Source organism: Ochotona curzoniae, unplaced genomic scaffold (genome assembly GCF_017591425.1).
Source record: "Ochotona curzoniae isolate NIBS_2020 unplaced genomic scaffold, NIBS_Ocur_1.0 scaffold_3208, whole genome shotgun sequence".
Taxonomy (NCBI): Eukaryota; Metazoa; Chordata; class Mammalia; order Lagomorpha; family Ochotonidae; genus Ochotona; species Ochotona curzoniae.
Window position 1 is genome coordinate 10,328,080 of NW_024467106.1, and position 17,199 is coordinate 10,345,278.

The 17,199-nt window shown below is 55.0% G+C and overlaps 1 protein-coding gene across 5 annotated transcripts in view; it reads right to left on the reverse strand.

Annotated features, from left to right (window-relative positions):
* Positions 1–17,199, reverse strand: part of GSN (gelsolin) — a 51,174-nt gene that overhangs the window by 7,939 nt on the left and 26,036 nt on the right. For 2 of the 5 annotated variants that reach the window (XM_040963184.1, XM_040963182.1), the window contains exons 2-9: positions 12,230–12,434; positions 11,170–11,324; positions 6,251–6,412; positions 4,835–4,984; positions 4,114–4,203; positions 2,653–2,785; positions 1,793–1,881; positions 1,472–1,687 (exon numbers count right to left, since the gene is read on the reverse strand). In XM_040963184.1, the coding sequence (XP_040819118.1) occupies positions 1,472–1,687; positions 1,793–1,881; positions 2,653–2,785; positions 4,114–4,203; positions 4,835–4,984; positions 6,251–6,412; positions 11,170–11,324; positions 12,230–12,425 (1,191 nt within the window). In that variant the 5' untranslated portion in view covers positions 12,426–12,434. Of the gene's footprint in view, positions 1–1,471; positions 1,688–1,792; positions 1,882–2,652; positions 2,786–4,113; positions 4,204–4,834; positions 4,985–6,250; positions 6,413–11,169; positions 11,325–12,229; positions 12,435–13,741; positions 13,815–13,849; positions 14,015–17,199 lie in introns of those variants that run through there. The other 3 variants (XM_040963179.1, XM_040963181.1, XM_040963183.1) reach the window with 3 other exon arrangements.

Sequence of the window (17,199 nt, forward strand, 5' to 3'; positions counted from 1 at the left end):
GTCTCCAGGCCTGCGTCCAGTTCCATCTCTTGACCCCAGCTTCCTACTAAGGCAGATATGAGAGGCAGGCTGCAGGGACAGGTCAAGTGGCTAGGTTCCTGCTACCTGTGTAGGAGCCCTGGGTTGGCTCCATCCTAGCCCTAGTTATTGCATCCAGGGGATGGGAGCTCGCTGTCTTCCGTTTCTCTGTTTTTGTCTGTACCTCTCAACTACAGTGTAAAAACCAACAGCACCTTCCTTATTTAAAAAGTTTATTCATGAAAACCCAGCACTATCCAGCCCAAGACCACGGGCTGTTCTCACTAATATCTCTTTCAGTATTGAACAGCCTGGATGCCACCCCTAGAGACAGGTTCATCACTGGGTGACCTCAGGATGACCCCTGCTGGCAGGTGCCCCCGGCTCTGGTGACGCCACTATTTTCCTAGTGGTCATGAGCCCTGTCGCGCCACCTGGTGGACATTCTGAGGTCATCATGACCCAGGAAACAAGCCCACCAGGTCCAGATTTGGAAAACACTTAAAGGTGATGGAATGAGATTAGCCCCATTTCACAGGTGAGGAAGTGAAGCTCAGAGAGGTTAAGGAACTTGGTCCAGGCCACACAGCTGTCCTGCCAGAGCTCAGTCCTCCCCACCATGGAAATAATGGGTGAATAAGAAAAATATCAAAGACATCAACAAGTTAAGATGAATACTTGTCTTATCTTGATCATTGGGAATATAACCAATGTTTTCCTGCAGTGGATTTGACCTGACAAGCACCTCTGAACGCCATCCCACGGCAGCAGGGACCCAGCTACTCAACCATTACCGACAGACATTCTCACTGCACACCAACAGGAAACAGGAATTGGGAGCCGAACTTGAATTGAACCTGGGAGTTCTGACTCGGGGTGTGCGGATCCCAAGCGGTGTCTCAGCCACTGTGCCAAACACCCACCCCTTCTCCAAACCCAAGTTCATGGTGACTTTCTAAGGCATAGAACTGAGGCTGTCCTGTGAAACCCCTTTAAGTCACTGGTTATGGGAGCAAGTAGGAATTGGCATTCAAGGTCCTTCTCCAAGGAAACCATTAGCACCAGCCTCTGGGGACAGCTCCTTCCTCCCATACCTAGTGGCCAGTCTGGCCCTACCCAGACTCTTACCCACACGCAAACACCCCATCCAAGAATCCCTGTGAAGGCTGCCCCGGGCATCCCACCTCCCCCTGCCCTTCCTGTGTCCTCCCCTGGGCTTCCTCCCACGACCAGATCCACAGTTTGCTATGGCTGGGTCAGCTCCCCTTGCAGACCAGGTGCTTGACCCAGGGGCTGGAATGCAACAGGAACTCTGGCTATACCTGTCATAAAAACTGAGTACCATAAAGGGATTTCATCCTAACTGCTGCAAAGCATGACGGGCAACAGCTTCAGGGTCCCTGGGTGCTGGACAGGGAGCACACTCAGCCCAGTGCCCCCACGGCTGCGGTACCTGTTTCTGGCCAGTACCGTCGTCATCCATGCCGTGCTGGGCAGCCATGGCGGTGGACGTGTGCAGGGTGGCCGCGTCGAAGGGCACCCGCTCCACATGGGCAATGTGGCTGGAGAGGTACCCCAGGCCGGGGCCATCTGTCTGGTCTGGGTCTCGCCAGTTCTTGAAGAATTGCTTGAACAGTGGGGTCTCACCACCCTCAGGAAGGACAGAGACCTGGCAATGGCAGGTGGAAGAGCATGGTAGGGTGGAGCCTCAGATACCCCGGCCACCAGGAGAGGGACACGGCATCCCGGGGCGCCTCCTCCCACCACACCCCACCTGCGTCTGCTTGGCGTAGTTCATCTTGGAAATGAAATCAGAGGCCGTCTTGAGGGCGGCCTTTCTCTCCTCCATGTTGGCCTGCTTGCCTGTCGGCAGCCAGAGAGAACAACATTATTATCTCATGTCCATGGGCATACAAGGAAGCCACAGTCCTGGAGAGGTGGCAAGACGTGATGGAGGCCCCCACCAAGCAAGAAAAGCTGCGGTTCCACCTCTGTCCCAGCGAACACCCAGCTCTCTGACCCTGGGCACATGTCCGTGTCAGCCAAGCCCCTGGCCAGCTAGCCCAGTGCCAGGTCAGCATGGAGTGGGCAGGAGGACTAAGAGTGGCCAGGCCTCTTCCCCAGAACTGGCCTGACAGTGTCAGAACATCCCACAGCCCTTGCAGAAGCAACGGGGCCGACACCTCCATGGGCCTGAGACCTCCCTCAAGGGGTTCCAGGGCCCTTAGCATGATGTTGCCCAAACAGAAACCAGAGACCCTTTCAGATCAAGTGGCTTGAAGCCATCCCACAATCAGCAAGCCTGTCTCCCATGAATTACTCCACAGTGAACCAAAGAATGCACCTGACCACACACAGCCAGATGAATTTCCCAGACTTTTACATGACACCAAACAACCTCTCTGACAACTGATATACACTCAGGCAACATAAATGTCAGCCCAAACAGGGACTCTGCAGCCCAGAGAGGGTAAGTAAAGCACCCAGCATCACAAAGCAAGATGATGGTAAGGCCAGGGCATGAGCCCAAGGCACCCAATGCCAACAGGCCAGGGTCCTCCCACACAGCACCCTCGCTGCCCTCCCAGAGCCACTTCCTGGAAGCTGCCTGGGGCCCTGCCCTGGTCCCCGTACCTTTCCAGACATAGATTTTCCCATCAGTGCCATGGTCCAGGATGAAGCAGTCCTCTGACTTGAGGGCCTCCTGCGCGAAGGGATTCTCATCCGCCACCAGGGAGACGGACATGGTGCCTGCGCCATTGGAGACCTACGGGGAGAGGGAGAGGGGCCAGGCACTGAATGTCTGCAGCTGCCCACCAGGCCACCCCATCACCTGGGCTCTTCAGGCCTCATTCTTCCCTGACTGTTTAGTCAGGGAGCACCTGCCAGCCCACATTCAGGTAAAACATGCAGGCTGCACAGGGGAGGGATGGAAGCGGAAAGGAAGGGAGGGGAGGTGAGAGGAGGGGAGGAAGGGGACGGGAGGGAAGGGGGGGAGGAGGGGAGAGGAGAAGAAGAAGGCAGGAAGGTGGGCAGCCAATGAGGAGGAGTTTGTTGGAAAGATAGTCGACCTCGTTAGTAAAAGACAATTGCCCAACTTCCAATCTAGCTCACAGTGGATGCAGCTGGGAAAGCAGTGGAGGATGGTCCAAGTGCTTGGGCCCCTGCACTAACAGGGAACACCTGGACACAGCTGCTGGCTCCCGTCGGAGCCTGCCCTTGGACCGCCATTGCGGCCATCAGGGCAGTGAACCAATGGATAGAAGACTGATCTCCTCTCTCCCCCCTCTCTCTTCTATTTGTTGCTCTGCCTTTCAAATAGATATTAAAAAAAAAAAAAAGAAAGAAAGAAAAGAAAAAGTTAACTGTGATGCAGTATCCCAGACTAGGACTTGAGATGGAATCCTGTGGGAGCTGGAACGGAGTTCGTAGTTTAGCTACCAATGTGGAACCTACATGTCTTTCCTGGTTAAGATGCTAAGGAGAGGCTAGGTAAAAGATACATGGGAACTCTCTGTACCATCTTTGCAATTTTTCTATAAGCCTAAAATTCATTGCAAAGCAAAAAGTTCACCAAACTTTAAGAAAACAAAATGTACCACAGTGGTTCTAATGCAAAAGCCTGACCCAACGTCAGCCAGGTCCTGGGCCAACGGGCACCTGCTGAGGGCAATCATGGGAGCCCTTCAAGTGCAGCTCGGCCAAATGCATCAGCCTCAATCCAGTTTCAAAAGTCACGAGGAAGAAATGAAAAGCACCGTTGCTAACCATAACCGTCAGTGGGCCTTCTTGCCCACTCGCCGTCTCTACTCTCATCTGTCCCCAAGCATCTTCTCAACTTGCTCTGTCCTCTATCCTCCCTGAGGACTTTTGGCTCGCTCCTCACGGAGCAGGGAGTCCCACACGAGTCTGGACTTCACTGTGTTTTCTGTTCTCCCTCCAGGCTGTGAATGGGCCCCCTCTAGCCCCATGAGAAGCAGAGCCCACCTGCTTAGAGGGTGCCAAGGCCATGGGGCTGGGAAGGCCAGGTCTCTCGGCACCCCCCAACCCCCTGTGCTTACCCTGTGTCCAGGGCCCAATGCACCTGCAGCTCACCTTGTACAGCTTGGCCAGCTTGCGGTTGGCCGCATCCTCCTTGGTTGTGTCTTCAGCACCTTCGGGCAGAGCTGGCCTGGGGCCCAGATACTGCAGGACGCAGGGAGAGGGAAAGAAAGGATGGCCATGGGAACACTGGGGTGTAGGGAGCGGGGCACTGCCAAGAGAGTCTCCCAGGCTCCTCCTCCTCCGGGTAATCCCCCTTGGTTTCTTCTAAAACCTGGAGGACCCAGATGCGCCCAGGAGAACAGCTGCCAAGGGCAAGGAGCAGGGCTCCTGGGCTCCTCCTTTGCCTGACGAACCTGTCTCTATGGACAGGTCCTTGGAGCGTGAAGGCTCGCCAGCCCATCAGGCAGTGGACTACACAAGCCAGGAACTACCAGAAGGAGCCAGAAGAGAGGTGAGCACTCTGAGCTTAACTGTCTCCTCTGACCTCGCGCTAGCATCACGCTGGCCCCCAGGGCATCCTGGGAGAGCTCCTGGTCAGCTCATTCAGGGGACAAGGTCCTCCCTGCTGAGGGATGTGGCCCACCCTCATCCCCATGGGCGCCCCATCTGGGAGTTAGCTGCCAGGGAAGCTTATCTGAAGTCCTGAGGCTTGGAGGAAAGCACCAAGGGTCTAGAGATCTAGCAGGGCTAAGGGCTTCTTCCAATCACTATGTTACAGGGCAGAGGGCAGTCATGAGCCCACATGTGCCCCTGCCCTGCACCCCCAGGGTACCTGAAGCATGCCCTCGGGCTCAGAGCCCTCCTCAGACACGTGCACTCGGGCCCGGCCGCTGCGCTCGTTGTCCCGGATGCCCTTGGACACCTGCGTGGCCTTCAGTCGTTCGAACTTGTTGCTTCTGGAACCGCACCACTGGTAGATGTCCTGTAAGACAGAGTCTCCCAGAAGTCAGTGCCCCAGGCTCAACACAAGCCCTGCCCAGCGACACAGCACCAAGTCGAGTGTCCACAAGCTCACCGTGTGCTGGGCATGCCCAGCTGAGGGCTGCAAGGGACCACACACATGCAGCATCCAAGCATGCTGCACTCCCGCAGACACATGCAAATGCGTGTCTGGGCACACCTGCCTTCCCACAGCTCCAACTACACCTAGACAGGGCAGAGAAATCTTCACCTGCTGATGGTAGGGTAAATGGGGCTACTTGTTTGGCAAGCTATGTGGGCACAGTGACTGACCCTCAGTAAACATACATTGTATGACCCAGCGATCTTCTTCCACCAGTGACTCATCTGCTCACCAAAAGCCCTGTGTGAGACTGTTCAGAGCAGCACAGCTCATGACAGCCCCCACGCCAGAAACCGCCCCCTTAGCCTCTCAGTGAAACAAATGGAAAGCAGATCACGACCTCCCCACATGACCGAGCTGTGCGAGAGAATGAAGAACTACATCCGGCCCAGCAACATGCATGAGTCTCACGGAACCTTGGGGACCAAGAGGAGTCAGCCCAAGATGCTGGTTACCCAGGGAGCATGGGGCACCAGAGGCAGGGCAGTGGAGGCCTTCTGAGTAACTGGGCTGCAGTTTCTCAAGCCAGGGCCTTCTGGGGGTGCTCACTTTGTGAGCTCCACAGAGCTGTATGCTCAGGACCCACGCCTTTATAAAAAAGCATCTACTAAGTCAGTGTATAGCTAGGTGTGCACGGCGCTACGTGTGCACAAGGTGTGGGACAGAATGTCCAGCTGTGTCCATCTGCAGGTGTGCACTCGCATGGATTTATGGGCAAGAGTATGCAAAGCAGCACACATGTGGAAACAGTGTACATGTGTGACATACATCCATGAGTCTGCACATGTGGGAATTCAATACAATGCCCATGCGCAGGCTTGGTGGTGGGCAGGAGCGGACAGTTCACCCCGCCTCTGCCACATGCTTACAGATGCGCAGCTATGTGGACAGCAGTACCTAAGGCATGCACGTGAACGGAGGACGCTGGTGAGCTTGTGTGACACTCAAGGCCTACCCATGTGCATGAGGCTCTGAGACGCCACGTATGGGAGCCACTGCACGCGAGACACGTGTGTGCCTGGACCTCTGGGTGGCTCACAACGAAGCTCAGGGGTGTGCCCTCCTTGTGTCCTTGTGTCCACTCCCGGATCCACCTCCCCAAAGTCAGGCGGGGCCAGCACTCACATTGCCCAGGTCCAGGATGAAGCAGTCGCCGTTGTTGAAGCTGTCCCAGGTCACAGGCACCTCGGTGGCCCGGACCACACGCCGCCCTTTGACCTGTAGGAGCCTCTGCACCACCACCTCGTTGGGGACCACGTGCTTGAATCCCGATGCCACGCCTCCTTTCTGGGGGACCAAGAGACAGCATTAGTCCAGGAGAGAGGGACCAGAGGGGCGAACGGGACTGAGGTGGCCTGTGGATCAGCGGCCTGCTGACAACACGGAGGTCAACCTACACAGCCCTTGCATGCCTGGGTCATTCTTAGAACCATTACAGGAAAAAAAGACCCAGGTTCAGAAAGGGCAAGGACTTGGCCCAGCATGCAGCTGAGAGGTGCCCGACCCCAAATGACTGTTCCAGGCTGCCATCTTTGACTGTGGACAAAGACCCCCTTGCATCCAAGAATCGTGAACGTTCCTTTCTCAAACCCAGCATTTCACAACAGGATATTCTGCAGCACCCAAGCCCTCCCCACCCCCAAACACGAGATTCCCTGCAAGGAAGGTTCATGGTCAAGTGTAGGGAGAGTTCCTTACTCCCTCCCTACCCACAGTGCACACTCACACACACGTGAAATGATGGACATGGATGTGATGGAGACGCTGGCACACCCTATGGTCAGTGCACCTGCCTCCTTTGGCTTCACAAGCAGCATACCATCTTATGGAATAAGATAACATTTCTGAAACAATAACCCCTAGGGTGCTGGGCCCTTGCTCACACAGGCTATGCTCTCAGCACTATATCCATCGCACTGATGAGAAACGCAGGGTCCACACAAGAAGGCACAGCCAGCCCAGGCATGTCTGAATCTGTAAAACTCACGTCCTTTGCCCAACACCAGGTTTCCTGAGATCCACTGTCATTAAGGTCACCCAGCATGGGAGGCAGCCTTTGGAGTAGACAGGTGTTTTGGGATGCGGGTGGCTGCAGCGCCCCCTGGTATCCCTTCTTGGAATTACCACAGGGTCCTTCCAACGCTCCCTTGGGTTCAACAGGGCCATCCTGTTCACAGGCTGACTCCTTGTCCTCCTGTCCTGTCCCAGGCTCCTTTCAAGAAGACAGAGGGACGGCTACTCTGTAGGCAGAACCTCGGAGGGGAGCAGGGATGGGGTTGTGCGCAAGACAGTAACCATCCCACCACCAGGGATGTGTTGGGGTTCTAGAGTGGGATGAGTTGGGAGAGGCCTGGAGGCACAGAGCTGTAAGCGGAGCAGAGGCAGAGAGAGAGAGATAGAGGGGAGAGGCTCTGAGAGCCACTGGCTGAAGAAAGGGGAGGAAGAGCATGAGGAAGGCTCCAGGTGGGCCTGAAGACCGAGCTCCAGCCAGAGCTAGACAACTGCTCCTCCAGCAAGCAATGTGCTAGCTCCTCACCTTACAGGAGCCCCGCAGGGAGGGATCAGTGCTTCATCTGCACCGGAACTGTACGGGGACTGAGATTCAGAGATCCGGCACTATAATGCCAGGACGCCCAGCCAGCAGGCATGGGTCTGAGTTTTACCACTCCCACCCCAAGTCTTCCTTTCCAGGGAGGAGCCGTGTCCACCTGTCAGCCCTCAGAGAGGCAGGTGTGATCAGCTTTTCCAAAGGACTCTAATGGACCCACAGCCATGTCCACCAATACCTCCGACACAAGGAAATAGGGAGACGCACGCCTTTGCCTTGTCTATATCCTTCTATGTTATTTGATCAAGCATGCCTTCGAGGTTTGTCATCTAAAAACCAGAAAATACTTTTTAAAGGGAAAGCTTTGCTTTGCATCATAAACCTTGTTTCTTGGAAGTTCTCCATAAATTAATTTAGAAAATAAAAACAATATTTGATTTCTAATGATTGTGGCCAGGGGAATCCTAACAAACCCTTTTTAATTCAGGAAATTAGACCTGGAAAGATTAGTAACAAAAGAGAGAGTAACAGCAAGTTCTTTGAACACATTTGTGGAAATCCAAAAGCCAGGGGCAGGAACTTTTTTAGGTTTTTCCTAATTCTTTCATTATAGTCTTTAGGATAGGCTATTGCTTCCTGTAGTGTAAATCTTTAAGTGAGAAAAACCGGCATCAAATAATATTTGGACAAAATGCAATAGGGTAAATTTGTTAAAAAAAAAAAAAACACTTTCCATACTAAAGTGAAGATATATTATAGACAGAAAAAAAAAGGAAAATATTAACCACCATTGGGTATAAAGGGTACTTGTAAAGTTATGAAAAGAATTGGTAAGAGATGGGTTTATTTTGTTGCAAAAATTTCGGAAATTCATGCTGCAATAAAAAGTTCATGCAGAATATTCATTAGGAAAATGCTAAGCATGTTCTTCTTGTGCCACAGTAAACTTACGATGTTTTAAACTAGTTAAACTATTTTGTGTAAACTCTTCTGGTCCATCTCCATGGGTAAAATAATGAGAGGCGTTTACTTTCCAAAGCCTGGACTTACGCAATGTTGACATTCTGCCACAAGCTGGTCCTGCTCTCCCAGGCCAATATTTACAACAGAATAGTTTCCCTTACCCCCACGTTGATAAATCCAAAAAAACAAAACTGAAAAAAAAACAACAAAAATTGCATTGATGGGCCAGTCTGCTCCACCCTCTAAGGCTGAGGAAGGTTTTGTGGGTCTCTCATTGTGTTTCCAGGGTCTCGGGCCAAGATCCAACCCAGACTGCCTCTGCACAAAGGGTTTCAAATAACCCGGCCCCAGGGGGTCTGGAGGATTTGGGCTGGAAAACAGGGGAGGATTGGAGGAGGAAGGGAAGGAGGAGCTAGACGAGGGATGGGGAATGGGCTTGCAGAGTGGTGACGTTTAAGGACTCGGGGGTCAGGAAGCCAGAAGGGCCAGGCCCCCCAGACAGCCTTTGGGTGCCCCACCGCTCCCTGCCCCTCTCATACTCTCAGGGCCTGATTGGCTCGAGGAAGAGGCTTTCAGGGGAACAAGTCTTGCATAACAAGCCCAGCTCCTCTGCCTGTATAATTGATGAGCGTGCCAGGCCAAGAACCTCAGGCCCGGCCAAGTGCGGGGGCGGCCTGAGGACGTGGGGTCGGCAAGAAACAGGACCAGCCTGGGACCTCGCAGGTCCACCTGGGACGCCTGCCTTTCATGCCTGGGCTGGACCCTACCCTCTGGAGTGTTCCCCTGGCACGGTCAAGAATGTCCCCAGTTAGCCCAAGGAGAGGGTGGGGAGGTTGGGCGAGAGGAGGATGGCTAATAAAGGAGGGCAGCCTGAACCCCATCCCGGCTGAAGACGTGGGAGCCTGGCCATGTCCACTCTGTCCCAGCTCTGGGCAGCCCCTGGACCCCTGAGGTCTAAACCCCAGTGCCATTACTTAGGAACTGTGATGCTGGAAAAATTGCCTGGCATCTCTGTGCCTTGGTGTTCTGTACCAAATGGTGCTAACACTGGAAACCACTTCCCAGCATGAAATGAATGACACAACTAGAGCACCCAAGGAATCACTCACACACACACACACAGGTTTGAAGATGAACATCTTGTACCAGCTACACAGTCCATCTCAGTCATGGGCCTCGACTGCCTCACTCCATGGGGCGTGAGCACAGTGCCAGCTACGTCCCGGGTGCAGAGCCTGCCCTACAGCAGCAGTGACAACAAGCTGTGCTGCTCTGACAGTGCTGTGCCAAGTACTCAGTGAACAAATGATGCATGGACAACCAGTGACATCAAACGCCCGGAGGTATAGACTGGCCCCGGGACCCCCATCTCTGCAGTTCCTCCTGTGTCAAACACTCTGCCATTTCCTGTCCTAGGGGATGCAAAAACACCTGGCCCTTCTCCCTCTTGCGGTATGGAGGGCAGAACGGGCTGCGGGAATGGGACAGAACTGCACAGACCAACAGGCTCCAGGGAATCCAGCCCAGCCACACCCAGGCTGGCTCCCATTCCCAGGACACACCCTGCCCTTGGCAGAGCCCCCTTGGCACCCTCCCATTACTCAGTCTCGGTTGCTTCACCAGGGCCCACAGGACGGCTGCTGCACAAAAGCCGGGCCCCTGGCGAGGCCCAGACTTCTCCAGGGCCACACAGCACAGCCCAGAGCTGAGGCCGACCCCAGCCCTCTGGTCGCAAGGGTGCTGCCAGTAGGGAAGTCTGGGCTGTGTTTCAGACTCCGGCACCAACTCGCTGTGCCACCCTGGAGCAGTTGTTTAGCCTATCTAAGCCCCAGTTGCCATCCCTACCCCAGGAAAACATGAGCGGTCTGAATTCTAACCTTAGAGTCCCCCTGGCCATGACAACTGGAGGGAGGGGAGGGGTCCCTTCCCTATTCTGGCCAGCCAAGGAGCCAAGCCCACTGAAGGCATTTCCTAGCCACCCTTCACCAGATCCTCTCCCCAGCCCTGTAGGGCAGGTACAACTGGCTCTCAGGTGACTGCAGAGGACAAACAGGCTCAAGGAGGCCACCTGTGTCACCAGCAGCACCACAGGCTATAGGACTCAGCCAGGATCTGCTTCGTCCCAGCCACTGGAAGCTGGGGAAAGGAGCTGAGGCTGGTCCAGACTCACGAGTTCAAAGTGGAACCTATCAAACAGAAAGAGGAAAGTGACTAAGATTGTCCTATGCTATGACTACCACATGGCTGGCCCTCTGTTGGCAGGGGTCAGGGAATGAAGGAGCGTCACATAACCCAAAGAAGCCCGAGGGATTTTTCTGCCACTCACATCAATATAGGGAGCCAGTGGCTCAGAGAGGAAGTGTGCTTTGTCCAAGGTCACACAGCTAGGAAGAGTCCAGGATTTGAACTTGGGGTTAGTTCACTCAAAGCTGACCCCTGACCTCCACACATCACCCCTCATGGCTGAAAGATGAGCATACCAGTCCGAGCCATCATTAACACATCTACCTGAGTCAGGTGGGGACCAACCCACCTTGTACTTGATGCCGGACTTGAAGTAGCCAAGGAAGGTGGCCGACTCAAAACCCTGGGTCTCACGGTGCTGCACAGCCCGGCCATTCAGATAGTCATCCAGTTGCACGGTGAAGATGGCGGCCGCCCCACTCTCATCCTGGCTGCAATCATTGCCTAGGAGACAGTAGGGCAGCATGAGCCAGGCTTCCTGAACATGCCCCCAAGCCCTCCCAAGTACTTCCCTGGTTCTCCTGTGGAAGCTGGGCAAGCCCCCGCACCCCTGTGAGCCTGAATTAACCCATCGATACAATGGGTTCAGCACAGGGCGGGAACGGAACTGGACACTATGTTATCCTATGGGTCTTCCCAGCTCTGCCACATCGCTCCATATTCTCCTTCAGTTCAGGACTTGGGACAGGTGGCCCAGCTCAAGTACAGGAAATGGAGGGTTGGTGAAGTGGCAGGACTCAGAGCAGAGCCAGGGAAGGGTCTGCAGGCCCCCCCGCCTCAAGTCTGAGAACTACATCAACTTGCTTAATTAACCTCACAGCTCCCAGAGCCATGACAAATACCTGGCGGAGGCAGACTGTGGTCAGGAGCCCAGCTGGCCCTAGCATCAGGGGAAGGGCGAGGGGGGTGGTTGGTGAGCCTGGTGCACACTGCTTGATGCCAATAATCAAGGGTGGGCTTTCAAGCATAGTAGTTAGGGCACCACCTAGGGTGCCCACATTCCACGTCAGAGCGCCTGGCTCTGCTTCTGACTCTAGCCTCATGCTAAGGTGCAACCTGGAAGGCAGCGGGGATGGCCTACGTCCTGGGGTCTCCACTGACCACATGCAGGAGGCCCAGCTTGTAGCCCCAGGCTCCCGGCTTCAGCCTGGCTCTGTCACAGCTCTCGTGTACATCTGAGCAATGGACCAGAAGACAGACGATCTCTCTGACTTTGTGTGTGTCAATTTCTCTCTCTCTGCCTTTCAAATTAAAAAAAAAAAAGTAAGCCCCCTATTGCACTTAAGGGGGGCAGGGCAAGGCTGAGCAGAGGTGGGGGGCAGGGCTGGGGGGCTGGGCAGGGGCCTCACCCAGCCAGTAGTGGAGGTCATACTGCAGGTTCCCATTGCGCAGCTGCACCGTCTTCAGAATGACGTAGGCATCACCCATGAAGAAGTCCCCATAGAGGTTGGGGGGCACGGGCACCAGGTCAAACTTCTCCACACGCCAGATCTGCAGGCCAGGCTGCTTCCCCGCCTTGAGGAACTCAGGGTGCTCCACCACCATGCTGCTGGGCTGGGGAGAAACAGACGGTGGTGCCTGAGCTGGGGAGAGCCCCGTGCCTCAGCAGGCACAGACCCCGGGCGTGAGGGAGGCTGCTTTCCAGCACCGAGAGCGTCCACCTGGACCCCCTGCTTGCTCCACACCCAAGGCAGTTAGCCTCCTGGATGCTCACTCCCCGGGAAAGGAGGGCTCTGCCTCCCTCTGCCATATCTTCATCCTGTCCTGGACCATATTCATCTAGGCATTGAGAGTACAGGTGACCGGGACACCATGCCAGGAGACCACAGCGCAAAGACCACAGGCTCCAGGCTATGGGTAGACCACCATCCTCCCACCACCCAGCACACACGCACACACAGTGGCAAACCCAGGGGATGTCCAGGGGTTTGGCTAGCTGCTTTACAGCACCCTAGGTGATTTTTAAGGCTAAGGGCCCTCAGAGAGCTCTGTATCTCACCCTGCTCTGAAAAAGGGAGAATCAAGGCCGAAAGAAAGGAGGAGACTAGTTCAAGGTCATAGCCTCTGGGTAGATTTTCCATGCCCCACCAATCCACTTCATATCCCGCAGGAAGGGTCTGAACAGCTGAGCCCAAGTAGTCTCCTGTGCTGTCTGCCTCCTCCCTCTGCCCACCCCCAACAGCCCACCCCCAAATTCCATTCCTTGGTAAAGGCAGAGGGGATACCCTGCCCTGGGGTGGGGGAGGGAAGGGTCTGCAGGAGCCTGCTTGGTGGGGAGGGTGATGTAGCGGGGAGTAGTCAGGGAGCCAGGAGGCTGTCAGACACGCTTTGGGATGGCGGCTGGCGGTGCGGAGGGTTAGGCAAGACCTGGAGAATGGCAATTAGCAGGCGCAGGTCAGTCACCTTGCTGGCTGGAAGAGAGATCTGGGAGGGGAGCAAAACCCAGAGGGCAGAAGTGAGTAAAGTCAGATGGGGAGAAGGAATTGGGCACAAAAATGGAACAAATAACAACAGTGGGGTATGGGGGAGAGATCAAACAGGGCAGGGGAGACAGCAGAGAGGAGAGAACCTGGGTGTCATTAAGGACAAGAAGGTGGGTGGGATCACCCAAGAGGAGGGGATAGTGGGGAGGGGGGAGAGGAACCTTAGAGGTGGATGAGATGCAAGAAGATTGGGGAGAGGAGGGGGGACCTTAGACAAGGAAAGGAAAATTCAGCCAGTGGAGATGGGTACAAAATGAAAAGGTGGAAGAGACAAGAGAAATCCAGCTGAGGTGAGGTTAGACTCCAGCAAGGGAGGCAGCCAGAGCCCCGTGGCGCCCACCCTCCGCCAAGCCCCCTAAAACAGCCAGAGATACTTACAAAGCAACAAAACAGTTTTTCCATTCTAGACCTGAATTACTCCCCTTTTCCTAGCGCTGTTATCTGCAAGAACTTATAACACAGAGTTACTCTGGGGGCCCTGGGAACCCCCCCGACACTCACCCGCGCCTGGGGCGGCCGAGAAGGAGCCACCCGCCGCGATGTGGTGGCCGCCAGTGCCGGCGACAGCAGCGACAGCGCGCACAACGCCAGGAGCAGCGCGCCTGGCAGCGCGCGCATGGAGCGATGCGGAGCCATAGCAGCGGCGGCGTCGGTAGAGGACCCGCAGCCCCAACCCCGGGAGCGCCGACCTTAAATAGCCGCCCGCCCCAGCCCGCCCCAGCCGGCCCCAGCCCGGACCTCCCCCGCAGGGAGGGCGCAGGGCAGGGCAGAGATCTGTCAGGGATCTTGGAGACATCTGGATTCCCACTGGATCCGACCCGACTTGGGTGCGGCCGCGCCTGCACCCCAGCTCCAGGGTGGAAATTAAGCACGGAGTTTGACATACAGCAGGTTCTAAGTGCATGCTAAACAGGAAGGACTCGTGGCGGGGAGTCCAGCTCAGTCTCTTTCTCTCCAGTGTCCGCAGCAGGCTCCTGGCAGTTCTGCTCCAGGCAAATGCTAATGTGATGGAGCCGCACAGTGAAGCCGCCTCACCAGATCACCCTTTTCAGAGTGGGTACTGCCCACAGCCCATTTTACAGAGCAGCAAAGGGAGCTTAGAGGTTGTACCGGCAGTACTGTTGGTAGAACTGGGACTGGGGCTGGGCAGAGCCCCAGGCAGCCTGCCTGACCCCTAGCCAGCAGCTACCAGGCTCAGAGCGGGCAGGCCCAACTCTCATGTCCTGGGATGGCTGGGTCTACCTTACTCAAGGTGGCCTATCTTTCCTACTTTAAAAAAACTGGTTTTTTTGTTTGTTTGTTTCTAGAAGTTTTGATCAAAACATAATGTCCCAACTATTAATCCCGCTGGCCCTCCCCAGCAGATGACTCAGGGCTCGCAGCCTCATCTGCAGATAACAGGCCCTTGGGAGAGTTTTGTCCATTCTAGGCACCCCCTATGGAACCCTGGGGAGGACAGGTTTGAGACTCTTCTTCCCACCCAGCCCCCAGTGGCACAGGCTCTGGGTTAGGGTTAGCGTGCACACACACACACACACACACCCCACTAGACGCATGCTAGCTTAGGAGAAGCGCCACCTTCCCCCATCCCCACTTTCCACCCCTCTGGGGGATCCACCTGCATGTCCTTGGCATCCCTGATCCCCACCTCCACCCCCCACCAAGCCTGGTGTGGTGAGGGCAGTCAAGTGAGGAGTAGCATGCTTGGGTTTTCTATCCACCTCCACGAGGCACGAGGTGCTTCCTTTTCACATGCCTCAGTGTCCTCATCTACCAGATGGGTGCAATAGGTGCCAAGGGTTAAATCAGTCTGCATGACCACAGCTGGCCCTATGGCGAGGTCAGGGGCAGCCCCTCTGTTTGCAGCACACAGCCTTAGTCCCCGACCCCACAGCTCCTCCTGCGGCCCAGCTTCCTCCTAAGGAGGCTGAGGACTGGTGTCTGCCCTCTCCCAGCACAGCTTCCTTCCACCTGCAGGGCAATGTTTCCTTGCAAAGCCAAGGCAATACACACAAGATCCTCCTGGCTGGGGGAATTTTAAGACAACTGAGTGGCGACAGCTACTGTGACCTGGGAGGGGAGGAGAGGAATAACCTGGAAGGACAAGAAAAATGGAGACTGAAAAGCAAAGGCATCCCTGGGGGATGGGGCCGTGGGGGCAAAGGACAGGCCAACACGGGCCACAGCCAGTGTGCAACCTGGAGAGAGTGAGGCTGCACCAGATGGCAGCTGTCACAGGGGCCTGTGTCTCCACTGCAGAGTCCAAGTTCCATCCCAGAATATGGGGGACCCTTCCCCAGGGAGAGTGCACCCCTAAACCTGCAGAGCCACCTGTCTAAAACCCAGACTCCTCCTCCTCCCAGCCATTTGCAGCATGATGAAAACCCCCCTAGCTCTCACATGCCACCATCCACTGGCTAACGACGGTTCAAGGCACACAATGCAACAACAGTTCCAGTCCCTACAGAACGACTTACAGGCGACCACAAAAATGTATGTGCAAGGGTGTTCACTGTGGCATTGTCTGAAGAAAACTGGAAGAGACCCAAAGGTCTTGGCTAAATAAATGATGGAGCCTCCTCACAATTGACCACTGTGCAGCTGGGAAAGAAAAGAACGAAGTGGGTCAGACTGCGCCTGGCACACAGTAGGCACTCAAAGAACAGGGAACAATGTCCAGGTGCAAAATAGCAGCACTATGCCAGGGGCCAGAACCTGGCTCCTCTGCTTAGAGACGCATGCAAGCCTAAGGAGGTACATGCCAGACCGTCCCAGTGCTTTGCCCAGAAGGGATGTAGGGGAGGCCTCAAGTCTCTAACACCGCAGCAGCTGTCTGAACATGTGAGAAGCACCTCCAGCTCTGTCATCGGCACTAGGAAGCATTTGGGGTGATGGGAATGTTGTTCTAACACTGCATTTTGGTGAGTTACGTAACTGATTAAATCCACAAGGAGTCATAGAGCTAGACACCTACAGTGGGTGAATTGCGATGGTATGTAAATTGTATTCCAATTCATGTGTTTACAATTTAAAAACACCACCACCAGGGTGGTTAAGAAAGGAGTTGAGATGCCAAGTTCCACATCACAATGCTGGGGTTTGGTCCCCAGCCCTGGGCCCTGACTCCTGCTTCTGCAGCCCCTGAGAAGCTGCAGCGATGGCTCACACAGCTGGGTTCCTGCCATCCAAGTGGGAGACTTGGAGTGAGTCTCTGGCCCCCAGTTTTGGCCCAGCCCAGCAGTGTCTATTGAGGGCACTTAAGCAATGAATCAGTGGATGGGAGTGTTCTCTCTCTCTCTCTGCCTCTCCAAAACAAACACACATACATACAGAAACAAAGAGAGAGAAGAGGGTGGAGAGAGAGCGAGAACTGTCAGATTTGAAGCCATTTAAATTTATTTATCAACAATCCAAAAACAATGCTTTAAAATATACTTATGGTGATACCTGCTCATCAGTTTGGAAAATCCAAACCAGAAGAGGAAATCTCCTCATCCTTTGATCCCCAGAGTGACCCTGAGCCAGCAGCTGGAGCAGTGGAACAGCCCCTCTGGAGCAGTGTGGCCCCAACCTGCCCAGTTGGTGATTAACAGGAGGCTGTTGTGGTGTGGCCTTGGCCCTGGGGCTCACTGACCACCAGACCAGGGTCGCTGACCACAGGTTAATGATCTCAAAGGCCCTGCAGCTTGCTTGCCACACAGCTCTGTAGCCTGAGTCCTTGGCACTGGGGGCAGGGTAGGCACACACACACACACACACACACACACACACACACTATCTCTCACAGTTAATACACACCCCCATGCTCTAGAAGCCCAGAGCCAGAGGCCCCCTGA